Source organism: Pinus tabuliformis, chromosome 1_1, assembly GCF_031772625.1.
Source record: "Pinus tabuliformis cultivar Carrire ecotype Pingquan chromosome 1_1, CPIR1, whole genome shotgun sequence".
NCBI classification, from domain to species: domain Eukaryota; kingdom Viridiplantae; phylum Streptophyta; class Pinopsida; order Pinales; family Pinaceae; genus Pinus; species Pinus tabuliformis.
In genome coordinates this window covers 625402840-625421923 of record NC_142297.1, presented here as the reverse complement: position 1 = coordinate 625421923, position 19084 = coordinate 625402840, and the positions used below count along the sequence as shown (strand labels likewise).

General features: G+C 40.1%; 1 protein-coding gene across 2 annotated transcripts in view; it reads left to right on the top strand.

Annotated features, from left to right (window-relative positions):
- LOC149214867 (ribosome biogenesis protein) overlaps window positions 1-19084 on the top strand; it is a 182277-nt gene that overhangs the window by 110523 nt on the left and 52670 nt on the right. For both annotated transcript variants that reach the window (XM_089392432.1, XM_089392431.1), the window contains exon 5: window positions 9103-9185. In XM_089392432.1, the coding sequence (XP_089248558.1) occupies window positions 9103-9185 (83 nt within the window). The remainder of the gene's footprint in view (window positions 1-9102; window positions 9186-19084) is intronic.

Genomic DNA, 19084 nt, shown 5'->3' with positions numbered 1-19084 from the left:
TTGTTTGTCAAGAAGGTTGGTAAAACAGTGGTATATCTTGTCGTATATGTAGATGATCTTTTGATGACAGGGAACAATGAGAGCTAAATTGCATTCATAAAGAAGGAATTGAGGAAAGGTTTTGAAATTACTGATTTGGGCTATGTTCATTACTATCTTGGTATTGAAGTAACTTAACATCCGAAGTTCATATTCCTTTCTCAAAAGAAGTACATTGGAGATCCGTTGAACAGGTTTGGCTTGCCTGAATGCAATTCTCTGACTACTCCAATGGAACAAAACTTAAAGCTCACATCCATTGAAGGAAAAGAATTTGAGGATGCAACAAAGTATAGACAGCTTGTAGGAAGTCTCAACTACCCAACTACTACCAGACCAGACATTTCGTTTGTTGTTGGAATCCTCTCCAGGTTTATGCAAAAGCCTTGTGAGGGACATTGGTCTGTTGCAAAAAGAGTTCTAAAGTACTTGAAGGGAACTCAAGACTTTGGAATCAAGTATACACAGGTGAGCGACTACAGCTTGATTGGATACTCTTATTCAGACTTCGATGGAGATAAAGAAACTGGGGTATCTACTTCAGGTTATGCTATGAGTCTTGGATTAGGAGCTGTCTCCTGGATATCACGCAAACAATTAGTTCCTACAAATTCCACAATAGAGGCAGAATATGTGGCAGCAGCTGAAGCAACAAAAGAAATTGTGTGGCTCAGGAAAATTCTTGAAGATTTGCAGGTAAAACAAGTACAATCGACTCCACTCATGATTGAAAATACCTCGGCAATAAAGTTGGCGAAGAATCCAAAGTTCCATGATCGAACAAAGCACATCAATACAAAATATCATCTGATTCGACATCATGTTGAGGCCTAAACAATCCATCTTCATCATTGTTCCACTAATGAGCAGATTGCAGACATCTTCACGAAAGTGTTTGGAAGAGAAAAGCTTGAAAGATTCAGAACGATGCTTGGACTCACCGACATCCCTTCAAATTAAGGGGGGAATGTTGACATCTAATCATAGGGATTGGGTGAACAACTGTAATTAATGTAAATAAATAATAGAGAAAATGGAGAGTCATCGAGAGATGAACTGAACAATACTTCCTCTTGTATATAATAATGAACAACCTGAATGAAGAAGATAATTACATTTGAGGAGTTACCTCCTGGTCTGATTGTTTAAGGATCTTATTGTCCATAATTGAAGATCATCACAACTAAGTACTTAAGCAACTTTGATAATCTCACCTTAAGAACACTCATATCTCACATTTGCATCTTAGGAGTAGTCTCTTGCACTAATTAATTAACTTCCAAGCATAAGCTTGGTCAATAGAGACATAGACCCATTTTTCTCACCTAGCTTGAGGAACCTAGCACGTCTTTAGTGGTTAACAGGGTGACCTTGCAGTCGTCAGAGCTAGGGTTGCGAGGGAGCGCCCCCCCTCCACGAACCCGCTCCCAATTTGTGCCCAGCTTGGGAGCTAGTCGAGAGCACGCTCCCGAAGGGGGAGCTATTTCGGGAGCACACTCCCTTTAAAAAAATGCTCCTTGGTTTTTAGGGAGCGATTAGGGGAGCGATTGCTCCTTGACTACTCCAGGAGCGATTTTTAGGAGGGGGAGTGGTTGGGGAGCGATCACTCCCCACTACGACCCCCCATAAAAATTGCTCCCGTCGGTGTCGGAAAAGGAGGCCGCGCGATCGAGAGAGAGGGGCGACGACTGATGACGAAGAGGGAGATGAAACAGAGGGAAAGGGGAGGGTGAAAAGGATAAGAAAACCCTCTCCCCTCCCATTATTCACAATTTCATCCATTAGAGAGAGCAAAAGGAGCAAGAGAGAGTTTGGAGCTTGGAGGAGCTTGCAAGGGAGATTGGAGCTTAGGATTGGAGGCCAAAGAGGTAGGATCTACACTCTAATTTAGCAATTTTTTTGATGTTCATTGCTAAGTAATTTTTTTTCTCTATTACCCATTCCCATTACTTCATTTTTTTGCAGACTTAAAACTTCAAACATCATGGATATATGGCTTGGCATTTTCTTCTTCTTGGTTCCTTTTTGGTTATTATGGTGTTGCAGAGTAGAAGAAGGAGGGTTGATCATGATGAAGAAGATGATGAAGAAGTGGGTTATAGTGGATTTGATGAAAATCCTGGAGATGAGTACCTTGGCGAGGAGGAAGAGAGTGAACATGATGAGGCCCCAAAAACTAAACAAGACCAAATCCCATTGTGGAAATATGTTTCTAGCCCTGAAGGAGGGAAAGGGGGTGGAACCAGTAAATTTGTATGTTCCCATTGCAACAAAACTTACATAGGTTCATACACCCACCCGTGCCAGAAGGCACCTCTGTGGGAAAAGGCCATGGGATGAAGATAAACCAATAGGAATCAAAACTTGTGTATGTGTGTCAACAACAGATAGAGCCAAATACATAAGCGAAGAGGAGGAAGCCCAAAACAAATCTAAAAAATCAAAGGGTTTCTTTGAACATAGCTCACAATCACATCAACGTGCACAATGAACTCCTTCAGCATCCTCCCATGGCAATGGATATGGAGGCACAGGAACAAACATCTCTTTAAGGCTTAGAACCATATCATATTTCCTTGACGAAGGGTGTAGGAATGATGTGGACTAAAAAATTTACCGGTTTCTCTATGCATGTGGCATACCATTCAATGTTCTTCGCTCATCTTATTTGCATGAAATGGTTTTTGCCACAAATGATGCCCCCAAAGGATACAAGAGATATGGGTATGACAAGGCTAGAACTGTTGGACTTGATCATGAAAAAGCAAAAATGTCACATTATTGGAGTAGAATGACAAATTCTTGGACTGACCATGGGGTGTCCATTGTATCTGATTGATGGACTAATGTAAAAGGCAAGCCATTGATATGTGTTCTTGCTGTGCCTGTTAGTGGTGCCATCTTTCTTTCAACATATGATTACTCAAAGAAGTTCAAGACTGATATCAACATCGTAGAACCATTACTTGAAACAATTGAACGTATTGGGCCATACAATGTCATCCAAGTCATCATTGATAATGCTCCTAATTGTAAGGCAGCGTGAGCAATTATCGAGGATAAATACCCCAACATATTTTGGTCTGGGTTTTTGGTTCACACAATGAACCTTTTGATGCATGATATTATTAAGAACAAAAACCAACAATACAAATGGATTGGTGATTTGTATAAGAGATGCAAACAAATGATAAAATTTATTACAAATCATTGCAATACCCATGGGCTTTTCCACAACCACTCAAGATTGGAGCTGTTGAAGATTGCGAAGGCTTGATTTGCTAGCTATTACCTCACCTTCAGGCGCCTTTTGAAGGTAAGAGAGTCATTGGCTAGCATGGTATCAAGTCCACACTAGAAGGTATTAAAGGACAGGGCTACAAATGCAGCGGACAAGCAAGGTTTTGAACAGGTGGAGGGCACTGCTCTTGATGGTTTGTTTTGGGTATGTGTGAGGCAATTATTGCAATTCACCAAGCCCATTTATAGCATGATTTGTTTTGCAAATACAAATAAACCAGTGATTGGGGAGGTGTGAGCAGATGGATACCATGTTGGGGCAAATAAAAGATATTGTTCAGGAAGATGATCCCAACTTGTATACACTGTTTCACAATGGTGTGTGTACACGGTGGAATAAACTTAATGTTCCACTACATGCCTTGGCGTATATCCTTATGCCAAAATACTACTCTCCATCTTGGTTCGGCCAACCTGCACCTGGGGGTGGGGTTAGGATCAAACCCCATACAGATCCAAAGGTATCTAAAGGATATATCGAAGCATTAGAGAAGTTAGTACCTGACAAGGAGGAGTGTGCTAATCTGCATCTTGAATTAGGTAGATACTTCAGTTGCATTGGTTTGTTTGGTTCTTTGCATGCAATGGAAGATATAGACAGATTTGATGCTCTCACATGGTGGGAAGCATATGGCGGCATGGGACTTTTGCCAAAATTGGCAAAAAAAGTTCTCTCACAGGTTGTAAATACTTCTTCTGCAGAGAGGTGTTGGAGCACCTACAACTTCATACATAATGTGAGAAGAAACAGACTGAATGAAATCCGGGCAGAAAGCTTGGTTTATGTGCACTACAACTTGAGGTTGTTGAGTCATTATTGTGATCGGGCTTATGAGGATCCAACATATAAAATTTGGGACAACCACCCAGAGGACGATAATTTGGAGGATGGCACTATACATCTTGAAGAATTGGAAGCAGAACTTATGAGGGATGATGATGAAGCAATAACAACCATGCCACCCCCACCATCCAGTAGTAGTGCGAGTGCTCGAGTTCCAAGTATTGTTCCTTTACTGCCTCCACCTCCATCTACATCCTCACATTGAGGGCATGTGCCTTCCGGTTCTGGTTGCGCGAATGTGCAGGAGGAGACTCCTAGAAGACCACTGCGACTTGCTCAGAAATTAGACATTTCTCATGGCAGCAAGAGGAAGCTGTAGATAATAGATTTACTTATATTTTCTAATTTCTAGTATCTTTAATAACTGTTGACTCTTTCATATTTATTATGATATTTTTTGTAAACAATATATGACAATTTAAGTTTGAAGTTGGAAATTATAACTCATTGGTAATGAATTATGAATATGATGCCTCGTGAAAGTTGTTTCATTTCATGTTAGATATTCTTTGTTGTAATGGTTACACTTAGCTTACAAGTACAACTTTGGTGATCAATTATGATAAATGTTATAAATTGAATTTTGAAAGCTTGAAACTTTAAGATTGATGAATCATGAGACTCAATATGTTTTATGTTACTAACTTGTGGACATGGTTGATGAAGATTATAACTTCTAGATGATTGTTGTTATATGGTTCAATCTATGTTTTTATGTTTTTTTTATATCTAATTCATCATTCTACATGCTTTTGTTGACATATATGCATCAATATATATATATATATATATATATATATATATAAATCGCTCCCCGAATCGCTCCCAAACTGGGAGTTTCTGAAAATAGTGCTCCCGTTGCCACTCCCTGTTTTCGCTGCCGCTCCCAAGTAACCTTGGTCAGAGCCATAGTCTCTGCAGCGCTGGAGGCATTAGGTGGTTAGAACCTAAGGGGAGGTATTGTTAACCAATCCTTTGCTTGCGTTCCCTTGCCTTCTCTCTCACAACCTACTCTAGAGACTAGCTTCAAAAGTTCAAAACATTTAAGAGGAAGGATACACTTAGATAGGCATATAACTTAAAATAAAACAAGGTTTTGCATCTCACCTAGATTGTAGGACTTATATCTCATTTAGGATAGTGAAACATCCTTAAGAAACAACTGTTCATCTGGTAACTTGGTAATAATTTGTTTTAAGAAAGTAGTTGACTCTATTCAAGGCACTGGTCTTCATAAGAGCTTGCTAATTCGACCAAGTTGTTACGCCATTCAGTGGTGTCTCCCGTGTTGAGAAATCTAGGGCATACATAACTAAAAGATTTCTTTGCTTGATAACTGCTTGTGATGTACTTTTATTTCTTAGCTTATAGTCGTTCTTCGTTATTTTATTATTGTGTTCTTTTCATCAAGACAATTACTGATATGAACAATAAAAAGACAAGTGACATAGTATGTAGGCTTGTCAGCCAAGGCCAAAACCTGTCACCTCTTGAGAGGAAAACCCGAGCAAAATTATTCGTCTAGATCTTCAATTGATGTGAACCAAGACCATGACAAAGACTCTTGACACTAGTTTCCTCCCAAGAACCTTGTCACTAACCTTGATGCTTTGTCTCTTCCCTTTCTCGACTTTCTTCTTGATCTTGAACTGCTCTCCTCAGCTCCTTCTAGAGAAACTCGGTCTCTATCCTTCACACTGCTTCTCCTTGACTTCTCCTAGAGAGTCTCGGTGTTTATGATCTTACTTGCTTCCTCTAGAGAATCTCGGTCTCTAGTCTTGATATCTATTTCTGTCACCCATAACAAGTATCTTGAAGAACCCTTTCTTCGCTGACCCTAGAAGAAACCTTCCTTCGCAATCCCTAGAAGTAACTCTCCTTCACTATACCCAGAAGAAACTCTTCTTTGCTATGCCCAGAGGAATCCTCCTTCGCTATGCCTAGAAGAATCCTCCTTATCCTATCTTCGCACTTCTCTTTGTAGCCTCTTCTTCGCACTACTTCTTCACCTCTTCTTCGTAGTTCTGCTTCACCTCTTCTTCGCACTTTTGCTTGACCTCTTCTTTGCACTTGTGCTTGACTGAATGCTTGTCGATTTGCTTGCCTCTAAGTGAGGCCGTGTGTGGCTATATATACACCTCAACACATGTCCTTTAGGCCGACATGATCACTAGTGGTTAGGCCGACTTCTTCTAGAAAGTTCTTCCATCGTTGTAGGCCAACTTGAGGTGACAAGGTCTTGGAGGATACTTTACATAGACAAGTTTGACCTTTTACAAAATGTAACATGACTTCATTACAAGACAATGACTCTAACATTTTATGACTAGATGACAAATAATTCCTAAAGACTCTCAATGGGAGTCTTGACTCAAAATTAAAATCTCTTGCTCATGAAACCCATGAAGCAAGCAATACAATAAATTTATTTTTCTTCTTTACATCTCATTACATGAAATCATAATTACATGTCATTATGAAGACCGACGCTAGTTACACTTTAAAACATCCCGGAGTTTTTGGTTGCCAACAAGTCTCCCATCTTCACATTTCATAGGGACTACCCCCTCATAGCTTGCTGTAGGGAGACAACTAGAATGGAGAGGGCGGGAATCAGAGTGACAGCCCCTGTCTTGAGCATTGTCACTTTTTTCCTATACAATTTGAGCGACAACAGTGTGGTAGCCTCTTAGCATCTCAAAGGAGCTTGCTGTGACTACTAAATTGGTAGGTATCAACAGGTTTTATGTTTTGGGATGATAGCGAGTTTGGGTTCCCTCCTAGAAAAATCGATTGCACATTGTAAACAATACACAAGTCTTAAAACTTAAGTAAACTACAAAAATAAAACTTCAAGTTCAAAGCCAACCTTGTGCAAAAAATTCTGAAATTTGTATACTATAGAGCTTGATGCAATCCAAAATCGTCAAGCTTGAGTAATACAGGATCCAAGACTCCAACTATGCAAATATCTGTCCCAACCTCCAAATTCCAAGAGATCTAAGTGCAGGTTTTCTCTTCTCACAACTATGTTTTGTAGGAAAGAATGGCAGAAATGAAGTGGTTTTAGTCTTATAAAATAAATTTTTAGGGTTTGTTTTGCGCCCCCTTAAGCAATGTAGTTTTCATGTCCTTTTAACTGCTTTTTGTTTATTTTTGGGCCTTTTTGTTGAGCATTTCTCTTGGGCCAGAAGCCAGGGAGAAGTGGAAAGCAGAAACACTTTTGTTTCTCAAGAAACCAGTTTCCTGTTTAGAAACAGGGAAAAAATGCTTGAAATGTGGGAATTGTGTTTCTGTTGTGGTTTTGGTTTCAGTTTTAGGATTGGTTTCTGCCAGAAATGGCCCCCACAGGCGTGGTTTCTGGTAGCATAGTCAATCTCACATGGTTAATTTGATAAATAGTTTATTACGGAAGAGGAATTGATAGCACATAGCCATAGAATGAAGTGTGCACACCATTTCTTTATTGCATGTTGACATGCATTGTTCATTGTTATTCCATTCCTAGCTTTGAAAGGCAATGTGGCAATCATCTTGTGAGAGGAATGCTCTGGGTCCCATCCCAAAAAATCACATTCATGATGAAGGGTTGAGTGAAATCAGATGTAGCTAGTATTGTGGCAGAGGAAAGGGTTTGTGTGGACTATCAAAGGCTTGCTTGGCCTCAATTGACCAACGAAAGGCATCCTTTAACAAGAAAAATCTGTTGGAAGCTTTCTTCGCTTTGATGGATAAAATCAACATAAGATGCCACTGTTATTGATACCTATGATGTCATGTTAATATTGAGGGATGCCAGTTTCGGGAAATGCTTCAAGGCTGAAGGAATTCAAAGTGCTAGCTTGTAAGATAGCTAACTGTGGGTTAGTAATATTGAATGAAGAATTATGAGTCAGATGAATAGTCATGCACTTATTTCTCATGGCATATATAATATTTACCAGTGTTCCACGGGGATGCATCCCCCAGGGTCAGGTGCATGCACCCCTCGCAGCCTACGCACCCGGGATGGGGAGTCTACTAGGGTGCGTTTCCCCATGAACCCTTTTTGGGTAGTCTTGGGGAGACGCAAGGGGGTGCGTTTCCCAGTGTGGGGGACGAGACTCCCCAAAAGGGGTGCGTCTGGGGGCCCCCCCTCAAAACTTTGCATTTGGGCGCCCCCCCTCAAAACTTCGGTATCTAGTATATAGTATATGGTAATATACTAGTATGTTTTGCTTTCAATTTAGATTCTAGAATGATGAATGATGAATGATATAGATAAATGTATTTGAATATTTCATTATTGATTTTTTTAATTGAATCTCATGGCATGGATGAATAATGAAGTATGTCATATGAATGATGTATGTATCAAAATGAATGATGAGGATGGATCAATGTATGTCATTATTTAATTCAATTATGAATTTAAATTTCATGTGTGGATCAAATTTCAAATTTCAATGTATTGGTATCCATATTACTATTAGTCTATTTAATATTTTGCTTTCATTATTGAATAATGAATATGAACTTGAATTTTATATATATATAGATATAAAACTAAAAATTATATACCCTGACGTCTCCCTGCACCCCAGAAATTTCCCTAAAATTTGAGGGTACTTCCACACGTTCCTCTTGTGTGTCTCCCCACACCCGCATCTCCCCGCACCGGAGTCTTGTTGGAACATTGGTGTTTACACAATGTATCCTTCTGAAAACAGTCTTCTCATTGTTGTGCTATAGATCAAATTTCAAGTAGGTCTGAACTTCCTCTGATGGTTCTCTTCATTTCAATTAATCAATGATCTTGAGTGTTTTATGATGCCACATCTGAAAATATTTTGAGATATTTTGTTTGATAGTCCTGCCAACTTCTGTTTGATGCTTTCACAAGGATATAATTCTAATCAGAATAATGAACTTTTTTGCAGTGTAGCTGACGGAGGAAGTGTGTCTGATCAAATTCCACAAAATATGAAGCGGAAATTGGCCAAGCATATGCGCTTCTATGCTAGTATGTTCTTTACATGTGCCTATGTAATTGTGCTGTCTTATTAATCCCGCTGTTTTTTTTTCCTTTGGTTCTTTGACTGATTTTCTGATTTGCTATGGACATTTTTCAAATTAATAATTATTCTGGTTTTTTTTGCTTTCCAGCTTTGATGCTATGCCCAAACAAAACATTTATATTCTAGTTTATTTGCTTAAAAATATTCTAGATATTTTAATAAAAACGATCATGTTCTGTCCATTGGGCATGATGCCATTGTTTGCATTAGTTTGAAGATGTGACGTGGCTGATATACAGTAACGTTCTCTGAGAAATATGCTAAGACAATAAGTTAAGGAGGTTCCTAAATATTACCCTTCGCCCCGTGGGATGTTAAACTTTAAAGTACAAGAAGCTGAAGTTACAATATTTGTTGAACTTCTAGGTAAAAGAAAGAACTCTTGCTGAATTTTGACTAACCTGTTCAGAAGCTAATGTCATAAAGAAGCTAATTAATCACACACTTGTATTAGAGATGTGAGGATTGGAATGCAATAGTTTCTTTCATGTACTCTTCATTGTATTATCTCTCTTCTCCAAAGATAGTGCAAATTAATATTTTTCACTACCATGGGCAAGACGTGATCTTTTATGGTGCAAATTTCTTGTGGAGTTGACTCGCTGCTGTTGAGGTTTGCCAGTCGACCACTTTCGCAAGCTGATGAAAACCCTTGCTGAGTTTCGTCACTGCTCATAGTCTTTTGGCGACCCAGTTGCATCCACCCTTGGTTGTTCGACCACTAATTCTGAATTGCCAAGTGCTGAGTGCATCCCCTGCCATCGCGGGATGAGTATTTGAAAAGCCTCATGAGTCATGATTTGTCGTTGCTCTCCATCCCCTGCCATCGCGGGATGAGTATTTGAAAAGCCTCATGATTTGTTGTTGCTCTCCATCCCCTGTTGTCGTGCTTCGCTAGTCAAGCACTTCTGCAAGCTAAAGAAAACCCTTGCAGAATTTTGTTGCTGCCCGTAATCTTTTGGAGATACCAGTTACGTCAACCCTCGGCTGTTCGACCTCTTTCTTTTGTTGTTTCTTTTAGCCGTCGGGACCATAGATCTGCGACCTTCTCTAAGCTTTATGCCATGATCTTACATCAATGGCTTTCTTAGGAGCTAGAGAGATGACATTTTAGAGCTAGAGGACGGGCAGGCTTCCGCTCGGGTTACTATACAATTGACCACATCTTCACACTTGTGAAAATTCAATCACTGCAACATCTGATTTACTTTGCCTACTTATTTTCAATAAATTATTTATGAAATTCCTTCAATAAACATTAAAATAAATTCTGCTGCAGATATCACACCATAATACATAAACAAACACATGCACAAGAATCAACACATCGACACAGATATTTTGGACAACAGTTACCGGAAAAACCCAATGTGGGAAAACGGTGCAGCAAGGGAGGATTTTATTATTCAGCGATTCTTTAGTACAACTGGGTGCCAAACTGGCTTACCCAACAGAGAGAAAAATTCTCCAGCACTTATCCCAGTCCAAGCATCAGCTTGGCTGACCTCTGCATAGCTCCCAAACACTCTGCGTCAGCCCCTGCTTGTCTGCATTAGCATTGGGCCTCTCTGGGTCACCCACGCAAGCCCTCTAGTGACTGCGCAGTCTCCAACTGCCTCAGAGTCTGCCTGAAAGGCCTTGCGTCTGCCTCTCCTGCCTCTGCGCTGGTCTTCTATTGCTGATCCTGACTCTCTGCTCCGTACTAGCTGTTTCCTGCTGCTTTCCAGACCACTAGTTCGAATTTCTCAGCTAACCCTGCTCTCGAAATCGAACTGACTGGTCTCCCTCAGTGTATTTTCCAACTAACCCTCAAGCCTCTTCTTATACTTTTCTTGTTGGTCCATCAACGACCGAGATTAAGTCTCTAATCAATGATTAAGATTAGATCTGGCTTGATCCATGACTTTTGGACCATTCTAACTCAGTTTATATTAATAAACATTAATATTTTATTTTCCCTAAGTTTAGACTTAGGGACTCCATTAAAAATATTAATTATTTTAATATCTTCCAAACTGGTTAGATTCTGCCCAAACCATTCTAGGTCTTAGAGATCTCATGTGCTTTAGCCTCTTCACCAATTTTTGTGGCTATAGCACATTCGATGCTACCCCAAATCAACACTCCCTCTTAGCGAGCACTGTGCTCTAGTAATACTCCTCACTGAGTATCACCCTGATCATCCGACATCGGTCCCTGTGCTGATGCTAAGCCTCCCTGCCCAACATCCTCTGCATTGCTACATCCTGTACTGCTGCCTATGGCTCTGCTACTGCCACTGCTACATCTATACGACAACTCCCTCTGCATCCGTGCTGCTGCTAGTCCTTTTCTCCCAACACTGCATCCGCACTGCAACTCCCTCTGCATCTGTGTTGCTATCCCCATTTCTGCTACTGAAACGGGTTCTTTATCATCCCCATCTTTTTCCTGAAGTAATCAAACTTTGTCCTTCCAAGGGCCTTGGTTAGGATGCCCGTCACCTGTTCTCCTGTAGGAGTGTAGCTCAACTGTACAACTCCTCGTTGGACACAGTCTCTGACAAAGTGACACAGGATATCAATATGCTTTGACCGATCATGAAACATTGGATTCTCACAGAGCTTGATGCAACTTTGATTATTGCACATGATCCTGGTCGCCTCCATTTTCCTTCTAAATAGGTTCACCAATAGTTTTCTAAGCCATATGGCCTCACACGAAGTTGTGTTTGCCACCATATATTCTGCCACAAATGAGCTCACAGCCACGGACCTCTGTTTCCTACTACACCTGGAAGCCCTTCCTGATCCAATGTTGAAACAATACCCAGAGATACTTTTTCGATCCACTGAACTTCCTGCCCAATCTGCATCAGTAAATCCACTCAATATGATATCCTTAACCCTGGTGTACAAGAGTCCATAATCGACTGTTCCCTGTAAATACCTGAGAACTTGTTTGGCTGTTGCCTAGTGCGCCCTCTTTGGTTCCACCATGAACTGACTGAGCGTGTTGACAGCGTAGCAAATGTCTAGCCTGGTATTGAACAGATACATCAGGGACCCTATGAGCTGCCTATATAGGGTGGGATCAACGTCCTTGTCTTTGCATCAATCTTCTTCCAGTTGGTGATGATTGGAGTAGCCATGGGTCTACAGTCCTCCGTCTTGAACCTTTTTAGGATTTCTGTAGCATACCTCCCTTGTCCAAGGAAGATCTCTCCCTTCTGCTGCCAAACTTCCAACCTTAGGAAGTAATGCATTAGTCCCAAATCCTTCATATCAAATTCTGTGGCTAGATTCTTGTTGCAGTCCCCATTGAGCCTGGATGATCCTGTCAGAAAGAGATCATCCACATACAATACTAAGATTAGCGGCTCATTCTCTATAACCAGATAGTAGAGATTCGGATCCGCGTCACTCTTGACAAATCCCTTCTTCTGCAAGTAGCCATTGATTCGACCATACCATGCTCTACTTGCCTGTTTCAGCCCATACAAGGCTTTCTTCAATCTGCATACATTTTCTTCTCATGTGTCTCAAAGCCCTCTGGTTGTTCAATGTATACCTCTTCTTCTATTACCCCATTCAGAAAAGCCGTTTTGACTTCCATCTGATGAATCTCCCACCCCATCTGAGCTGCAAGAGATATCACAGTGTTAATAGATGTATACCTGGCTACCGGGGCGAAGGTCTCCTTGTAGTCAATTCCTTCCTTTTGAGCATACCCCTTAGCCACAAACCTGGCCTTGTATTTCTCAACACTGTCGTCTGTAGCGTATTTGATCTTGTAGATCCATCTCGAACCTACTACTGATCTGTCTTGAGGCCTTGGCACTACCTCCCAGACATCGTTCACCATTATGGAGTTGTACTCCTCTACCATCGCATCCAGCCAAACCTGATGTTGAGCTGCCTCTTGGAAACTGGCAAGCTCCCCATCCTGAGCTACTAATGCCTGATATCTATCTGGCTGTTTTTGCTCCCTCTTATTGTTTCTTGGCACACCGATGAAGTCCTCTGCATCTCGCAAAATCTGACGAAGTTCCCTGCTAGTTCTTCCTCTGCTAGTAGATGCCTTAGTTAGCTCCTCCTCATCCTGTGAATCTTCCTCATCCTAGGAAGAATTCTTTACTTCTGTTGGTTGAAGAGGTTTAACCAACAACTCTTCTTTTGTCTGCTCCTCGAAAGGCATCTCATGAGATTTTTTGAAAGCCCTGTCCTCCATGAACTTTACATCTCGTCGAACCACTACCTTCCTGCTCTGTGGAAGACAGATTCTGTATGCCTTAGTGTTCTCGCTATATCCCACTAGATATCCCTTTTTCGCAGTTTGATCCAACTTTTTTTCTCTTTTCCTCAGGTATGTGACAATATGCTAAACTCCCAAATATCTTGAAATGACTGACTTCAGGCGTCTTCCCTGTGAAAACTCTCTAAAGTAATCTTCCCCGACGCTCGATGAGGAGTCCTGTTCTGAACATAGACTACTGTGTTGCATGCTTCTACCCACAAGAATTTTGGCATATCCCGATCATACATCATGGCCCTAGCTGCGTTTACAATATTCACGTTCTTCCTTTCTGCTACTCCATTCTGCTCCGAATTGTACGAAGCTGTCCACTCTCTTTTGATGCCCTCCTTAGCGCAAAAATCAATGAAGTCCTTATCAACATACTCTCCTCCATTATCTGAGCGCAAAACCTCGTCCTTGGTTTTCAGAAAATAAATCCAAGTTTTTCTTGAGTGGTCATCAATGAAGATAAGGAAGTAGTACTCGGCACCACTAAGAGCTTTGGTGGACATAGGTTCGCAGATATCTTAGTGTATCAATCCTAGTATGCTCTTGGCCATGTTTTTAGTTCTAGGAAATGCTGCCTTGGCATACTTTCCTAGAGCACATCCTTTGCATACATCATCTCATTCCGTACTAAGATCCAAAACTCCTATTATAGTGCTCCTTAGAATTCTCAGAGCAACATGGTGCAAATGTCCCATTCTTCTGTGCCATAGTTCATTCAAGTCCTTGTCTCCATGACTGCCTATTAGTGCCATTGGTGATTCTAGCTGTAATCTGTACAACCTATTACTTTTGATTTTGATATGCATTTTCGTTTTCCAGCTCGGGTGTTTGACGTATACCTTCTCCTTGATGAAGTAGGCATCACAACCCTTGCCTTGAAGTTGCGACACAGAAAGTAAGTTCATCCCCAATCCTGGTACATGTAGCACATTTGTAGCGCGGAACCGTTCTCTCGATTCTGTTTGAAAAACTATGGTACCCTTCCCTACTGGAGTACACTTTGCCTTGTTCCCCATGGTGATCTGAAAGTTCATTTTCTCTTCTCGATACTTTGAGAAACATTCCATGATTCCCGTCATATGCGAAGAGGCTCCACTGTCTATATACCATACCTCTAATGATGCAGAACTAGTCATACAAGCCACTTCTTCTTCCATCCTAGAAGCCAACATGGAGAAATCGAAATCTCTTGTGCAATTTTCTGAAAATCTGTGCGAGTCCCTTGACGTGGATGTCTCTACATCTTGGTCTCGACCCATAACTGATTTTCCCTTCTTGTCTTTGATTACTAGCTTTGATACCATGTGAAAATTCTATCTTTGCAACATCTGATTTACTTTGCCTACTTATTTTCAATAATAAATTATTTATGAAATTCCTTCAATAAACATTAAAATAAATTTTGCTGCAGATATCACACAATAATACAGAAACAAACACATGAGGGTTAATTAGCCCTAGTAAGCCGACATGAAGACGTTCTTGGAGCTGACTTGTAGGGCTAGTTGAGTCGATTTGTAGGTGACCAAAAAATCAATTTCTTCTTCATGTTTGCAATGAAAAGTGCTGACCATAGCTACATTATTTTATAACACTCCCTCTTAGCTAGGGAGGTAGTTTTTCATTCTCTCTCAAGATCAATCTCCTCGACCAATCCATATGTCTCATGACCCACAACCTAAGGAAGAGAATACAATTGAAGTTTCTCTCTCTCAAACTCATCATAAGGAAAGATACATAATGTCCATCTCAAAGCATCTCTTCGACCATGAGGTCTCATGGCAAACAACCTAAGGGAGGAACCAACAAAACATCTCCCGGGCCACAAGGTCTCACGACACATCCTACAGGAGGAATCATCAATACATCTTCTGGACAACAATGTGTCACAACACACAATCTATAAGAGGAATCATCAATAAATCTCCCGAACAACAATGTCTCATGACTCAACCTACACGAGGAATCATGAATACATCTCCCGGACATCAATGTCTCATGACACACAGACTATGGGAGGAATCCATCTCCCGGACCACAATGAGTCACGACACAACCTATGGGAGATGGTCTACTCATGATGCTATGTAATCGGTGTTAGAAAAGTAATTAGGTTCGGTCTTCATAATTATTTATGTACTTGTATCGATTTGTATTTCATGTAAAAGAAAAAGAATTTAATTTAAGCACAACTTTCATGTAAAAGAAAAAGAATTTATTTAAGCACAGGTTTTATGCTCAAGCATGTCCTTCATGCTTCTAGGTTTTTGATTAAGTCAAAGAATTAATTTTGAGTCAAAGTCCATTAGGACTCTTTGTAAGAAAAAATAAAATATTTTTTATTTATTTATTTAAAGGAAGTCAAAAAGTCCTTCGTAAGACCAAGTCGACCCTCTTGTTGGTCAAGTTGGCCTGATGAACAATCGTGACCCTTCATAGTGATGAACAACTATATATAGGCATGTATCATCCACGAAAAACTCAAAACTTCGGTTGAGTTTTCTGATGAAGTATGCGAGTGGCAGTGGCTGGGATATGCGAAGTTTTTCTATGGAAGGATATGCGAGTTTTATGAAGCCTTGTGACAACACTGAATATCAGAAGCAACCTGTAAGTTTGTGACAGAACTGAAAATTTGAAGAAGTCTGCAATTTGGACAGGGTTGAAGTTTGAAGAAGATTGATTTTGACTGTGACTTGGAAGGAGGGCTGACTTGGGGATCTTAAGGAGGATAGAGTCTTGGACATGATATTTCATTTTGATCTAATTCTGGAAGAAGAGGATTGTTTGGGTTTTCACCTGTTGTGGGGTTTTGCCTTAGCGTGGAGCCTATATCTTGTGTTTATTGGCTTTTTTGATCTTCATGTCTTTATTTTGATAATTGCTTGATGAAGAAAAGAAACACAAATAACTTAAAAAGAAGCCAAGTAAGTGTTGAGAAATCTAGGGAAGTTAGATTAGGTGATTTCTCTTACTTTGATAATTGCTTGTGATGTATTGTTAATTTTAGATAACAATGGTATGTATTATGCTTAGCACAATTTACTTCAATGTTCCTTATCAACCTAATGACAATTTCCAATTATTTCCAGTAGCAATCACATTAACTTAATCACATTGACAATAAATGCAGATAGAACATAAAATCATGTGCAGAAGACAAGCCAAGACAAGAGGACACAAGGTTTGGCAGATGCTAGGGAAAACCCCCAAAGTGGAGAAAACCCTTTGATCAAATCTTCTTATTATTATTCAATAGTTCAACAAAGAGAGAGAGTACATATATCAAATTTACTTGCCCAATACACAGTCAAAACAACCCTATCAAAATCAACAGTCAACAACAGTGAACTGCAGCCCCAACCAGAAAGTCAATGCTGGTCAAATCAACAACAAAACTTTCTCTAAGCAGCTTGGTCAACAACAATCCAATTCAGCCTTCAAGAAGGGTCAAAGTCAACCCAAAATAGTGCACCTAGCCTCAGTCAAACTCGGTCAAACTTCAGTGAATGTCGCGACCAAACAATCTTGTGGTCATCGCAGGTCAAAATTCCCCAAATACCTCGATTTCTATGCCAGAGAATGTGGCCTCAAGAAATAGGAAATTTGCCTAGAAAAATGCAGTCAAAGATGGTCAAACAACCCCTGGTCAACGCTGGTTTGTTCTCTGAAATTTCGGCCTATACTTGTCCTTGAAATTATCGTCCTTCTATGCCACACATGGGAGAGAGAAAGGCTGCCCAAGCTGTACGAACCAATCAAATGAAGAGAGAGAAGAATGATGTGTGTGAGTGATGTCCAAATGAGGAGATAGGTCACTCCTATTTATACAATTTGTTGACGACGAAGAGACACATCTAGTGGGCTTCTTGAGCCTACATTTGACTGAGGCTGACCTTGACAATTTGTGCATGAGAGAATAAATTCAAATTTCCACTTCTGCTTGTCAGAATGAGATGATTGTTATATCAAAAATTAAAATTGGACCTCTCGAAAAGAGGAATCCAATGCAATAATCATCTCCATCATATGAACTGTCGCAAGGTGGACTTTGGCCCTAGTTGCCAATTTTAACATTGCCTGTCAACTAGGGAGAATTCCACCTGCCAATCCATCTGTCATCATCATACCATCCTGTCATCATGTACCATCTCTGTCATCACTGCTCTGCTCTGCTTTGTTGAACCATGAAGTAATATTGAAGAAGTGATTGAGAGTGAGTCACAAGACCTTACCAGTTCACTCTCCACTGACAAAAGTTAGTCCTTGATCGCAGATCAAGTAGTTGAACACCATGCATGCTAGTCATAGGGAGTATGGCAGTACACGATGCGTCCATTGGTAGTTCTATGGTCCCTAATCATTTTTCCCAACTCATTGGCTAGATGAGAGGTACTTCCCATGAGTCCCAGACTCCATAGGTAAGATGTGTGTTGGGGCATTGGCAAGAGAAGGTGAACCACTCATCCTGCTCATATGCCATAGGACAAGGTGAACCACTCATCCTATGCATATGACAATTGTAGGGGAAGGTGAACCACTCATCCTACACCTAAGTTGCACTGAAACGGATACGGGAACGGATACAGATACGACAAATTTTCAAAATATGAGGATACGATACGGCAAGGAAACGACATGCATATATATATATATATATATATATTTCATATTACCATTCATCTTTTAGAATCTAGAATCTATATCTAAAAATGCATAGTCATCGTCATGAATTCAACATAAACAAATCATCATCATCAATTCAACATAAACATTGTCATCATCATTAGTGATTATTATAACATTCAACATATTATCATCATCATTAATAATGTAATCAGAAATGCAACAACCTTTGTGCTTTCGGGTCCAACTCCTTCAAAGAATGTGTCATGCATGGTAGATGATATCTATCTTCCTTGCATGACAATTAAAAGGCCCATGGGATCATTGGGATATTCCATCAAGACGTATCTGAACATTTCAATCTTCTCAATGTCAGCTTGGTCTCGTGACTATATGTAGGCACAAGATTGGCTAGAGAAGATTTGTTATATTGGAGGGATTTATGAAATCAAAAGCAAAATCAATGACAATTAACAAAACCTTAACCAAAATGAAAATTAATCGCTCAAATAAATCTCTTTACGAAAACATTCATCAAACCCCTTTATTTGCATTTTTGAACATCTATCTTTTTCTTAGTAAGAAGTTTTGATAAATATATGGAGTTATTGTTTTGAGGCTTCTGCGACCAATGCTTTGTGTGTTGTTATCTTCCGGAGCTTTCGCGTCCATGATTTGTTTGTATCGACGTTTCGAGCCCTCCACCGTGGCTCATCATCAGGATAGATCAGTAATTGTATAGGACAAATCTCCTTGAGCTTTAATAAATAGGGATGAGAGATGCACAAGTAATGGAAGCCGACTTTTATTTAATGTGTCAAGGTAAGCACAAGTTCTGGTAATTTCTGAGTGGAGTAGGGACTGGCTGGCTTTGTTAAAGATATGATTATTTCTAGGGTTTCTTAGAGAGTGTTTGATGCTGGCAAATGTAGGA